The sequence below is a fragment of the Seriola aureovittata genome, chromosome 6, assembly GCF_021018895.1.
Source record: "Seriola aureovittata isolate HTS-2021-v1 ecotype China chromosome 6, ASM2101889v1, whole genome shotgun sequence".
In the NCBI taxonomy this organism is placed as follows: Eukaryota; Metazoa; Chordata; class Actinopteri; order Carangiformes; family Carangidae; genus Seriola; species Seriola aureovittata.
The window spans coordinates 19,934,096-19,945,942 of record NC_079369.1 but is presented as its reverse complement, the minus strand read 5'-3'; the positions used below and the strand labels follow the sequence as shown (position 1 = coordinate 19,945,942).

At 40.0% G+C, this 11,847-nt stretch overlaps 1 protein-coding gene across 2 annotated transcripts; it reads left to right on the top strand.

The window, feature by feature from the left end:
- The first annotated feature begins 4,000 nt into the window (after positions 1 to 4,000).
- On the top strand, positions 4,001 to 11,847 carry ttc22 (tetratricopeptide repeat domain 22). Of its 2 annotated transcripts, XM_056378681.1 has the most exons (8): positions 4,001 to 5,205; positions 6,694 to 6,994; positions 7,479 to 7,534; positions 7,627 to 7,742; positions 8,324 to 8,442; positions 9,001 to 9,162; positions 9,418 to 9,570; positions 9,653 to 11,847. In XM_056378681.1, exons 1-8 carry the CDS (start codon positions 4,943 to 4,945, stop codon positions 10,187 to 10,189), a joined length of 1,707 nt encoding a protein of 568 aa, XP_056234656.1. In that variant the 5' UTR covers positions 4,001 to 4,942; the 3' UTR covers positions 10,190 to 11,847. The 2 variants fall into 2 exon arrangements, with proteins under 2 accessions (XP_056234656.1, XP_056234657.1); XM_056378682.1 differs by lacking the exon at positions 9,001 to 9,162.

Genomic DNA, 11,847 nt, shown 5'->3' with positions numbered 1-11,847 from the left:
CTATCACATTACTCTTAATACACTTACACACACTCACACCCCGCAGCTCTACATGACACACTTCTCCCAGCTCACCAAGATTCAGTCCAGACAGATTTTTCCAAGACGGGCTTGAACCTCCTCATCTGAAGCCACAGGCACCGTGGCTGCCGTAATACATCAGGTTAAAGCTTGTGGTTATGAGACTGGCAGGCTGACGTATCGCATTGGCAATGTTTTGGAGTAATGGAGATTAAATTCAACAAGGTGTTTGGTGAGGATCATTTTTCCTCTGACATTTTCCCAATGGCTTAAGCAGGAAAGCATTTTACAATTTTATGAACAAATCTATCTGGAGGTTGTTTTATTAACATGGGCTGAGTAACCAAGACACATGGCTAACAAGGCTTTTAAACATCCCAATTCTTAATCATGGATGAATCCAATTTCCTGAAAATGTTGCATCCGTTTTGTGAGCCTGTTGCACACAGAAACACAAAGAGCAATTCATTGGTGTAATTTGCAGTCAGAGAATGCCTTCAGAGAGCTGAAGAGATGCTTTTCACTGTGAACGCTCGCTCAGGGTGCCAGAGAGAAGCTGACTAAGAATGGAAATACAGTCGTAGTCAACACTGATTAGAAAGGCAGAGGAGTTCTCAGCTATAAGCACTAATTAAATGTACAAGTGTGTCTCAGGGGAACAAAAGGGAATCTGCACTAAAAGGGGGATGGACATCTGTATTAAATAACAATATAGCTTAAAAGCAGGGTCAGGATTGAAGTGGATTATGGCTGTGTCAGTTTTTCTGATGTGACATGATGCCAAGATACCAGAGTGAGGCTTCTGTTTGCTGGGGGAGAACATATTTACCGAATTGTTAAATCCCTCCATTCTTATCAGTGATGTGGAGCAGTATTACAGACAGATATTAAAGGGATAAAAAAGGTGTTAATGGCTGGGGAGAGCTCAGCTTAGAGTGAGGGGATGGGGAAGTATAAAGACTGGTATTAATGAGGGTTTCCTGTGATCCTATGTTCCTTTGTATTCAGTGTCACATCTCGTGAGGGGCCCCAAATTTCACAGCTATGCTCCTGTCAATGTAAATGTAATGTCTCTGCAGAGATGGAATTTAGAGAACTTTGATGCATGGTCTCTGCAAGTTCCACATAGAGAGGACAGACACATGCTCAGATACAAACGCATTATGAGCAAGCTAACTTTCCTTTATGTTGCCAATGATTGTCTGTATATATTGTGGCCTATATGTCTACCGCTTCCAAAATATACCAAGTAACATAATAATATAACAATGATGATTTGTATTTGAAGCCCACCTTAACAAGGTAAGTCTACTATAAACTGAGTCTAAATAAAAGCTGGGTTAAGTTTTTTTCTGTTCAGGTGGAATTGAATATTTCAAGCCCGTAATATGCATAACTGTAAGTTGGTTTAAAGTGTCTAGGGTAAAAAAATTAGAGCGTTATTGACAAAGAAATGGCCACAGTATAGCTTGTTCAGCTAAAAATGAAAAATACAGAGAAATCTATTGACAAAAATCTGAAAAGCTGTCTTGGCCCTTTTGAAATGCACTTTTGAGACTTGAGCTCATCAGCTCCCATCTACCGTCAACCTGCGCAGGCTTCAATACCAACATCATGACATTAACAAATATTACTACAAAAATTAGGATGCTGTTTACATCTGTTCAGAGTACATTTCCTGTTCATATATTATATATGTGTTCATATCCCTGCTGTATATTGTTCTTCCTCTGTTATACACTTTGTGCCCAAATGAAGACGGACACCAAAACAATTAAGTAGGTTAACAAGGGGTTAGTTCAAAAGCAAAAGAACCTTTACCAGTATGTGGGACACATATCCTAATCCTACTTTACAGGGGAGTACTGAAAGGCTAAAGGGATTATTAGGGGTCAACATCTCCCCCATAATACCTTTGTTTTGTCTCTTAGCTGCTGGAATGTAAAGTCTGTCATGGAAATTGGGGCTTTTTGGAGCACAAACAAGCATCTGTAATTATTATGTTACCATGCAATCAGCCTGGTATCCATGATGACCACCATGGCAACGGTTGTCGAGAGAACATTTTCAGATTTCTGCACACCCACATGGTACAAATGGAAAAAGACTACCCACTCGGGGGGCTGATCTACTGTACCAAATACACATTATGCAACACATCCTGAAGGGAACCAGCTACTGTAGGTGCTTCAGGGGCAGCATAGGAGGTTCAGCACTAATTCAAACCTGACAGAGGCTTTTTTTGTGTGGGTTTGCATGTTCTCTCCATATTTGCGTGGGTTAGCTCGAGGTGATTCACCCACATCAAAAACAGACATGTTTATGCAGTATTTAGAAGACTGCACTAATTGACCTGTGTGCCCTGTGGCCTGATGGTCCACTGCTGCCAGCTGTGTCCCTACTGGCTCCCTCCTTTTTCAGATGGGTTAAGTTTTCTTTGCTCCCAGGATGGCAAGTCTCTGTTTTCTCTTGTCATGTAACAATTACATATGATGTATACCTTATCTACATACCACACATTTATAATATCCAGCCCTAAATACAATTTAATTTGGACCAGAATCAAAATGCCAATACAACCTCACTCAGATGGTTGTGAGATTCTCAGATGCAAGTGACACGTTGCTTTCATGATATCTCACATACACACAAAGATTGTGTTGTGTGTGTGTGTGTGGGGAAAGCATGAGACCAATTTTCTTAATTTGCAGTAACATTGCCAATCTTGAAGAGTGGTAAAATACCAAGAATGCAGACTTTCAACAATTTTGTCCCCAGAGCACAGAGATGAGAGCCATAAAACTTCATGCTGGAGTTGTTATAGCAAGCTACTGGCAGAACACACCACATACTCAAAACCTGCTCAGAACTAGTATTTTCTTGGCAGGTCAAAAAAAATAAGCCTCCTCCATATTTCAGTAATCTAGCCATCATTTTACCACCTATCCCACCACCCACCTACCAGGACTTAGAAATATGTGCTATTGGTCTCTACAGTTCCGTCTGGGCAACGAGTCTTTCAACCTAAACAATCATATAGGTCGTTCATCCCCATCCTTGGATATGACCCGCAGGAATGATCAGCGGCAGGCGTACTGGACCTTCATCCTCATGTTAACTTTAATAAACACAAGTTTAAGGCTGTGGAATGGTCACGGTTTGGTTAGGTTTAGGCACAAACTGTAGTTGGTTAAGTTTAGGAAAAGATTTCAGTTTGTGTTAAAATAAGTACATCTTTAAGGTTGGAGAACCTTCATCGTCATGGTTACAACAGGTCATGTATAAGATAAACAACTTTAATCATCAGTTTCACACGGGAAACAAACGCAGTATAGTGTGAAGGTCCTGTGTTTTGTCGACCCATCCATCCACCACAACTTCTTCCTAACGAGACTCTCTATATATATATATATCACCTGACTTCCTCCTTTGCTCCTGTCGTAATTAATACGCCCGCTAGTGGTCACCTAATGATAAAACGTAACAGATGACCTATGAGGTCGTTTTTTTTACAGGCGGACAGTCTCTTCCTTGTGCTTATCATATTGAACTTATATTATTGATCTTGTTGTATCTAAACTGCTCTTACTATAAGCCTACTATTGAACTCAACAGTATAATTCTATTATTACAGGTTTCTGTAAATGTTTCCTGATTTCTTCACTGCCACCTACAGCTACTACTAAACTCAATCTGTCAGAGGAGGACTGATGTCTTTCAGTCTTCTCTCCCGAAGACCTTTATGTGCTGAGGGTGAGTTTTTCCTCAGAGACCTTGCACTTGGTTGGGAGACACTTTTGATGCTGGCCTGTTAACCCCGATAAGACACTGAATGTGTCTATTGGGCGTACAACACTCAACACCTTCTTCTTTTTGTTCCACTGTCAGTCTGGTTTGTCATGACAGAAGTTTACCCTCTGATGGAAGAGTTTAGATTTGTATGCAAAAGCATGCAGAAACAAGAATGTGCTTATCACGTGTGTATCAGATGTTCTAAGATAGTATTGTGACTTGCAGGATAACAAGGATTCACAGTCATTGTTTGCTTCTGTTGAACTCTTTGCTGAGTATTTGCATATCTTCTCTAGGTGTTTACTCTCAGCTATTCTGTAAACAGCTTATCATACTGCTACATGTTTTTCTTTAATTAACCCATTCTTGTTATGTCTAAATTTTTTTTTTTTTGTGGAAATGAGAGGCAATTTAAAGGAGTAGCGTTAAGCAAGATGAACGTCTGATTCAGTGTCCCTCAGTGTTTCCCATGTCACACTGAGCCTGATGGTTCACATTCTTGGGTTGGCTACAGGTGACACATGCAGGGGCAGAGGGGGCTAAAACATTCTCCAAAACAATGCTTCAAAACAATTTTTACAAAACTCAAGACGTAAATAGATAAATAATAATAATATATCTGTCAGAATGGACTTTAAGGAGTGTTAGTTGGTATTTCTGTTACAAAGCCAAATAATGAAAGAGGGAGAGAGAAAGAGCAAAGGAAGTGCAGCTCAGAAGCCTTGTACGCTCCATTTTCAGGAAGACGATTGAATAGAGATGACTAGATTTTATGTATTTATGCATACCAACCAAGAATGGTGTGAATGAGAATCAAGAGGGGGATTTGATATAAAAAAAAAAAAAAGTGTACTGGAAAAAGAACAAACGTCTATCTACAGTTATTCGCTGTCTCCTCCTTACACTCCACTCCCTAGTTACTCCCAAGCATAACCTGTTCAACCAGTCTGCACCTGCTTGACAACAGTGGGTGGGTTGATTAGTTGAGCAGTTTGAACTGTAAGCTGAGGAGGAAAAGGTATTTTCTTATGTAGGATCTTCGGTTAAAAAATATACAGACAGGATCTCTTCTCTTTTTTTTTTTAAATAACAGGTGGAAGAACAGGAGGAGCAGGAGGAGCAGGAGGCCATGGATGCAGACAACACAGACGACATAGAGTCTCTCTTGGAGGGCATGGACTTTGTCCCCGGTCACTTCCACCTGGACCTCAACGTCAATTGTGATCCTGTTGGGCCTGCAAAGCTGCGACACAGGGACACTTTTCTAAAACAGGAGAGCCTGTGGGGGGAGTTAGAGGCCGAACCTGGATATCTACAGTACGCTGTCCGAAATCTCCTGGGTCTGCTGGCTGTTCACCTTGAACAGCTGGACGCAGCAGAGGAAATATTTAGGTGATGATATGCTGTTATCATTATTTTGAGACATTGTTGATGCATTTATAAGTCATTTTGACGAGTTGAAACTTGTGTTTTACATATGCATCTCCTTTGTAATCTTACCTAGAACCACCACACACTGAATGCCTACAAAACACTACAGCACAAAAAATGTAATCTGACCTTCTACCAGCTATAGTAAAACATTAACCAAAATCAAGACCACTGTCATAAATTCACGGTAATATTACACAGTATAGTTGACGGATGGTAAATGATAGGCTGGGCCACATATGCAGCATGCTGCATAACTAACATACTGTTCATAAACCTGACTTGTTTGACTTTGTAAAAGTAAAATGAACAAGTATCTTCACCAAATGTAGACATTGCTAACCTGGTTGTCTGCATACACATACTGTAGTATACTACTCATCTGATTCCATTTCCATTGTCCCAAGTGCAATTTCATCTTATTTATGCAACTTAGTTTCTGTTGCTTCTATTATTATATATTATTAATGCTTCATATAGTAGTCATAAACTCTACGTAATGCTGTTTTCATTTTTTAGATCACTTCTTACATCTTCTTGTGCTTCTGTTTTATGTCTCCGCTCTGGTCATAGACATGGCTTGAGGCATTATGTTTTTGGGTTGTCCGTCCATCCATCTGTCTGTCCGTCCGTCTGTCCATCCGTCTGTCCATCCGTCTGTCTGCTCCATTCTCATAAATGTGATATCTCAGGAATGCCTTGAGGGAGATTTTCTTCAAATTTGGCACAAACATCACTTGGACTCAAGGATGAACTGACTAGATTTTGGTCAGAGGTCAAAGGTCACTCTGACCTCACAAAACATGATTTTGGCCATAGCTCAGGAATACTTTAGAACGCTTAATCTTATCAGAGTAACACCGACGTCTGGATCGCTATGCTCAATGTCAATACTGTACTAAGTTAACTGTACCAGTTAAAAAGAGCTTACAGCCATGCTAGCAGCTCTTCGTGGCTGTACTTAGTGGTGCATCAAGCTAAACATCAGCATGCTAATATGCTCACAATGGCAATGCATTCAACGTTTGTTAATTAGCACTAAAAACAAAGTACAGCTGAGGCTGATGGGAATGTGATAGTTTTGCAAGTACTTGGTCTTATACCAAAGAATTGGACATTGAATCACCAAAGTGATTCGTGTTCATCCTAAGGTGGACATGAATGTGTGACCAAATGGCACATATGGCAATCCATCTAGCATCTGTCTGATATTTCACTAAAAGCCAAAATCTTAACCTAATGGTCGCACAAACTTAAGAGTCAGGGGATCAACAAAGTCTGTAGGATTTGTTCTCTGCTGACCATTAATGTGTTTACAAACTTTCATGGTAATCCATCCAGTAAAAATAAACAGACAGGCAGACCAATATTTTTAAGTTACTTCCCGTGTTGAAGACTTTTAAAGATCTTTTTTTAAAACATCTCTGTCTGTGTATTTTGGCCTTTCAGAAACATTTGTAAAGAAGACGCTGGGAACCTGAATGCCTGGGCCAACCTGGGCTATGTGTATGATAAGCTGCAGAGGGAGCTGGATGCAGGGGAGTGTGTGGAGAAGGTGTCCCACCTCATGGGTTTAGATGCTGGGGAACCCTCTCAGGAAGAGAGCAGACTACTGGCGGCCCGGTGCCTGGCTGAACAGGCCTACGCTTATCCATATGATGTGGAGCTGGACAGTGACGATGACCTGAGAGAGAGACTGACTAAAGCACTGATATTGTACAACAGAGCCCTGGTCTATGGGGGACAACTGGTGAGAAGGAAACACACATGTAATGTAAAACCTAATATAAAGCCGTAAATGTCTGATTAACATGGAGAATGTGAATTAAAGGAGGAGCTCAAAAACAACAACTGGTTAGATGAGTCCATACACATCATTCTGTGATTCATGAGCTTTCAGGGATTTTATTGGTTGGCACTTCAATCATGCAGTGTTAGTCATCACTTTATCATTTAATTCGTTGCTCCATGACTCATCTTCCCTGAAACTCTTGCTGGGATTAGAGGATATGGCTAGGCTTTTTTAATATGAAACTTAACTCACGGTAACTCAGATATAAAATAAAGGTTCACTCCAAATTAAGTCATTTTTGTGTTTATGGCTCTAAACCATAGCTAGGTGACTGACCTAGACAAGTGCAAAACTGCCCTTGTTTGAGGGTAAAAGCAAGTTCCTGTTATTCCTGCTCAGGAAATGTAATTTCAATCTTTATTAAAGACATAATGTCTTTCAGATACCAAAAGAGGAAAAACGAAGTTGGTATTTTAAAATGGCAACCATCTATATAAGGTACAAAACCGACCATCAAAATATTTTGATAAATAACCACTGTCCCATTTGATGTTCTATGTTTACCAAGTTATTCTCTCCCCGCCCTGCAGACTAGATGACATAGTAAAGAGCAAAGATGACTCTGAATACTCCAGACTCTCTCACTACAACAAGGGACTGAGGCTTCTCAAAGAAACGCTCAAATCGGAGAAAACACAACACAAAGGTAAACACAGTATGGTTCTGTATGTTTATATCTGCTCTGTTGTAACCTACATTTAGAGGCATTATGCAGAATATGCAACAACTCTGCTGCACAAGCTGCAATAAAGCATTGTAAAATACTCTAGTACAAGTAACAGTCCATGACTCAAAAGATTACCTACGTAAAAAGTATTATCAGCAAAATGTACTCATGCAGAATGGCTCCTGTAAGAATTTAAACTATTATATTATTAGACAATGATTTATTTAATATTGCTGATGTATTAACATGTAAGCAATATGCAAAGTATAGGCAAAGTAGCAGTGACAAAACGTCAGATAAATGAAGTGGAAGTTGCATGATGGGAAATACTCAAGTGAAATACCTGAGCTATAATAGTAGTTATTATGTTCACCACTGGATTGAGGTTCTGCAATCTATTGCATATGGACCATAGTTCATAGTTAATTTAACTACTGTCAAAATCTTCTTTTAGTAATAAAACTGGCAATTTGATGATGTTAAGGTATTATGGTAACCATTTCTTCAATCAGGAGACACCAACATATGCTTAAAGAAAACACTTGTATCTCTGTCCTCAGCTCTAGCCTGGTGTTATGTTGGCATCATGTTGGAGAGGAAGGAAGAGTTCACCACTGTACCCATGTCGATACATGACTGTGGATTCTCTGCCTCTGATCCGCTGCCCTGCTATGGAACCGTAAGTACATTTAAACAGTACAGTACATTTAAATCTCTCGCCGAATAAGAGTCAAATTAGAAGAAATAAAAACAAGCGAGGACTATTTTACCTAGACCTGCTCTAAATCTGAAAAGTTTTCTCCATTTGTTACAGTTGTGCCAAGACACTTTCTTTCACTCCTGTAAATGCATCTGTGTTTACTTGATTAATTAATGTAGTGTAGGCTACTTACTGTAGAAACTTGAGGTTCTTTCACTGGTGATCACTTTTTCCTGTCATTAGGGAGAGCTAGTTTTATTTGACATTTTTTAATTGAGTTTTCTTGTTACTGTACTATCATTAGTTATTTTTTTCTGATTTGTAAATACCATCATTCAAGTTTTGGTGGTCTGCTGTTGGTATTGGTAGAGTGTTTAACAAACTTTCTAGCTAGCTGTGCAGCTACACACGGGGCAGAAGACTGAGTTTGATAGCTGATGAGATCTGGACATTACCATAGGCTAACACTATATACTAAAAAACACAAACTAGAAACTAGACCTCTATATGCACCACCATAACTGTCTGTGTCTTCAGGCCATAAATATGGCCGGTGATGATGCATTCATCCTGAACCTTCTGGCCAAGGTCTTCTTTCTGCTGGGCAAATATGAGATGGCCACAGGGATCAGCAACATGGCTCTGAATGTGCTGCCAGATCCAGAGCTCAACTGGCAGGCTTACTGCACCCGCGCCAAGGTACTGCAGCTGTAGTACATCAAGTCAATGCCAAAGCAGAGCCTGCAAGCATGGCTGAAAGATGCACAGAAATCACATATTTGTGCAATTAAATCTAATGTTTAAGCTGTTATGTGATAGAAATTGTTATATTTGTTTATATCTATTTAGAAATGGTAACAATTATTTTTTTATACTCTAAACAGCTTCATAAAATGAAAAAAATAAAATAACATAATATGTAAAATTATACTTTTACATTTGATTTCCTTTTAGATCAATATGATGCTCTACGTCAGGGACCTAGAGAAGACAAAAAACGATGAGGGTGGAATCCCAGACCGACAGAGGCTAACTGAGGCCAGAAAAGACCTGGACAAGGTCGTGAGTGTACGTCCATGTCTGCGGACTCATCTAGAGATGGCACAGGTAAGGGCGTAACTAGATAATGAGCAATATAAACAGATTTTGTACAGCAGCAGAGTTTTCAGTTCCATGTCTTCCTCTTTAGGTGTACTACTACATGGGTGTAGATGCGCTCCGGGAGAGCCTTTTGGTGGATGAAGCAGCAGTGAATAGTGCGTTAGTGAGTTTGTCCCATGCCTTACAGTTTGAGCTTGGTGACAGCTTGCCAGACCTCCATGTGCTCAGAGGACGCTGCCTCCTGCTGAAAGGTGAGGAGCAGAACGCCGCAGACTGCTTCAAACAGGCCGTGGAGTTGGAGAGGCAAGGCAGCACAGACACCACAGCCCTGCGCTGCCTCCTACAGGCCCTCCTGGCTGTGTTCATGCAGGGAGGCCCTGATCCCACTCCCGCCATCTCGCAGCTGGAGATGTGGGTGCAAAAGGCAGAGGAGAGGTACCCTAAGGACATTGTGAGGGCAGAGCTGAGGTGCCTTTACAGGACTAACACAGAAGACGTCACAGAGTTATCCAAGGCTCTGATCCAGACAGGGAGGCTGGATCTAGTGAGGAGGCTACTGGAAACAGTTGTGCCTAAACAACTGGCAAAGAAGAGACAGATTGCAAGGTCTTACTCCTTCACATGAGGCAAATGACTTTAGTAGATATACTTCTTTCTTCCTGTTATTCATTACAAGGGCAAGGCTCGCTCAAAAACTCTGAACTGATGCCAGGCTGTTCATTGAGTGTGGGTCACAGAAGCCTTTGACAGCACCTCTCCACATTAAGATACTGTATGTGTTGGGGCATATTTTTACAAAACATAAATGAAATAAAATAGAGAAAAGTTACATACTGTAACTTTAACGTATCTGGCTAGCTACGAAAAATTGATACTGAACGAATCAGTAAAATGCTAACTGACAACGTATTTCTTTTGTTCTTCATACAATATCCGCTTGTTGGAACTAAAACATGATTAAAATGATTTTGATGATGATTTGATGATTTGATTTTAAGTTGCAAAGAGCAGTGAATCTGAAAAACCATAAATGTAATTTACACATAATCAATTTATTTTCTTTAACTTACCGCTGAAAGAACAATAAAATGCCGTACGCTGACACACACACATTATTGTGATTTTTAAAACTGTCCGACTTTGAGACATTGCATTGAACATTATATACCAACCATGTGTTTAAATGGAAATGTTTAGAGAATTCAACAAACAAACAACACAGAAACCCACACAGCCACGCAGGGTCACTAGCTTTCAGTGTCTGAGCAGTGACTTTATGATGGATCTGTTCACAATATAAACACAAAATACATGTTTTTAATGAATGTGCAGCACAGTCAGTTTTGTCATGCCGGACGACGTCACTACACCACTGCACTGGATGTACTTACTATTTGGACAGTAAGTCATTTCATCTCTGCAATTACAAGCTCCAATGCATAGTGAGCTCTTAACACCTGCACACTGACACCTGAGCCAGCTGTGATCCAGCTGTGCTGTTGTCACCAGAAACTGATTTTGGCTCAGATGACGGGTTGGAGAAATGGATGCTGCATCTTTTCTGATCTGTGAGCGACTGGGACACGACGACAGTGAAGAAAATGGGGAGACATTCTTTGGTAACGAGAAGCACCCCTAGTTAAAAGATAAAGCGGTATGAATAAGAGGATTGTTTAAAAGCAGAATTAAGATTATTGTTTAATGACTGTCTTAAAGCCAACTTTCTCAGTCCAAGACAGCATTCAAATATGTCAGCATGTTCACCATGAGTATTTGCCAATCATTATATCTGATTATTGATCAGCTGACATTCAGATATAACACATAAACAGCTAATGTGATCAGCTATCAACACTTACACAGTAAACAATTAGTAAACTACTACTACCTTACGGTTTGTACTCAACTTTTCAGTGATTTGGCGAATTTCAGAAGAAGATCATTTTCATTTGGACATAACTCTGTTGTGAATAATTAGGAAGTCATTAATTGAACTAAAGTAAACTCACTTAGCTGAGGTTGTTGTTATGTTATATGTTGTAAAAAAAATTAGAAATTCACCAATAAGCAACATCTCTTCTGGATTTACTCTCTTAAACTCTAAGAAACGTTTGTCTTTGGTGTCTCTGATGAGAAAATGCAAAAGAGACAGACCCCATCTTCAGGCTGCTGCTGAGTCTGCATGAGCCAAAGGCTACTGGGTGTCATAGTTCTTTCAGCTATGACAAATGTGTGCAAACATTTTCATCTTTTCTTCTCATTAAAACCTTGATGACCAAATTA

Excerpts from the sequence above, each read along its gene's own strand:
- ttc22 (XM_056378681.1), top strand. The coding sequence starts at position 4,943 with ATGGATGCAGACAACACAGACGACATAGAGTCTCTCTTGGAGGGCATG. Across the intron at positions 7,535-7,626 it reads ATGGCAACCATCTATATAAG|ACTAGATGACATAGTAAAGA; the intron begins GTACAAAACCGA and ends CCCGCCCTGCAG. Across the intron at positions 8,443-9,000 it reads CGCTGCCCTGCTATGGAACC|GCCATAAATATGGCCGGTGA; the intron begins GTAAGTACATTT and ends CTGTGTCTTCAG.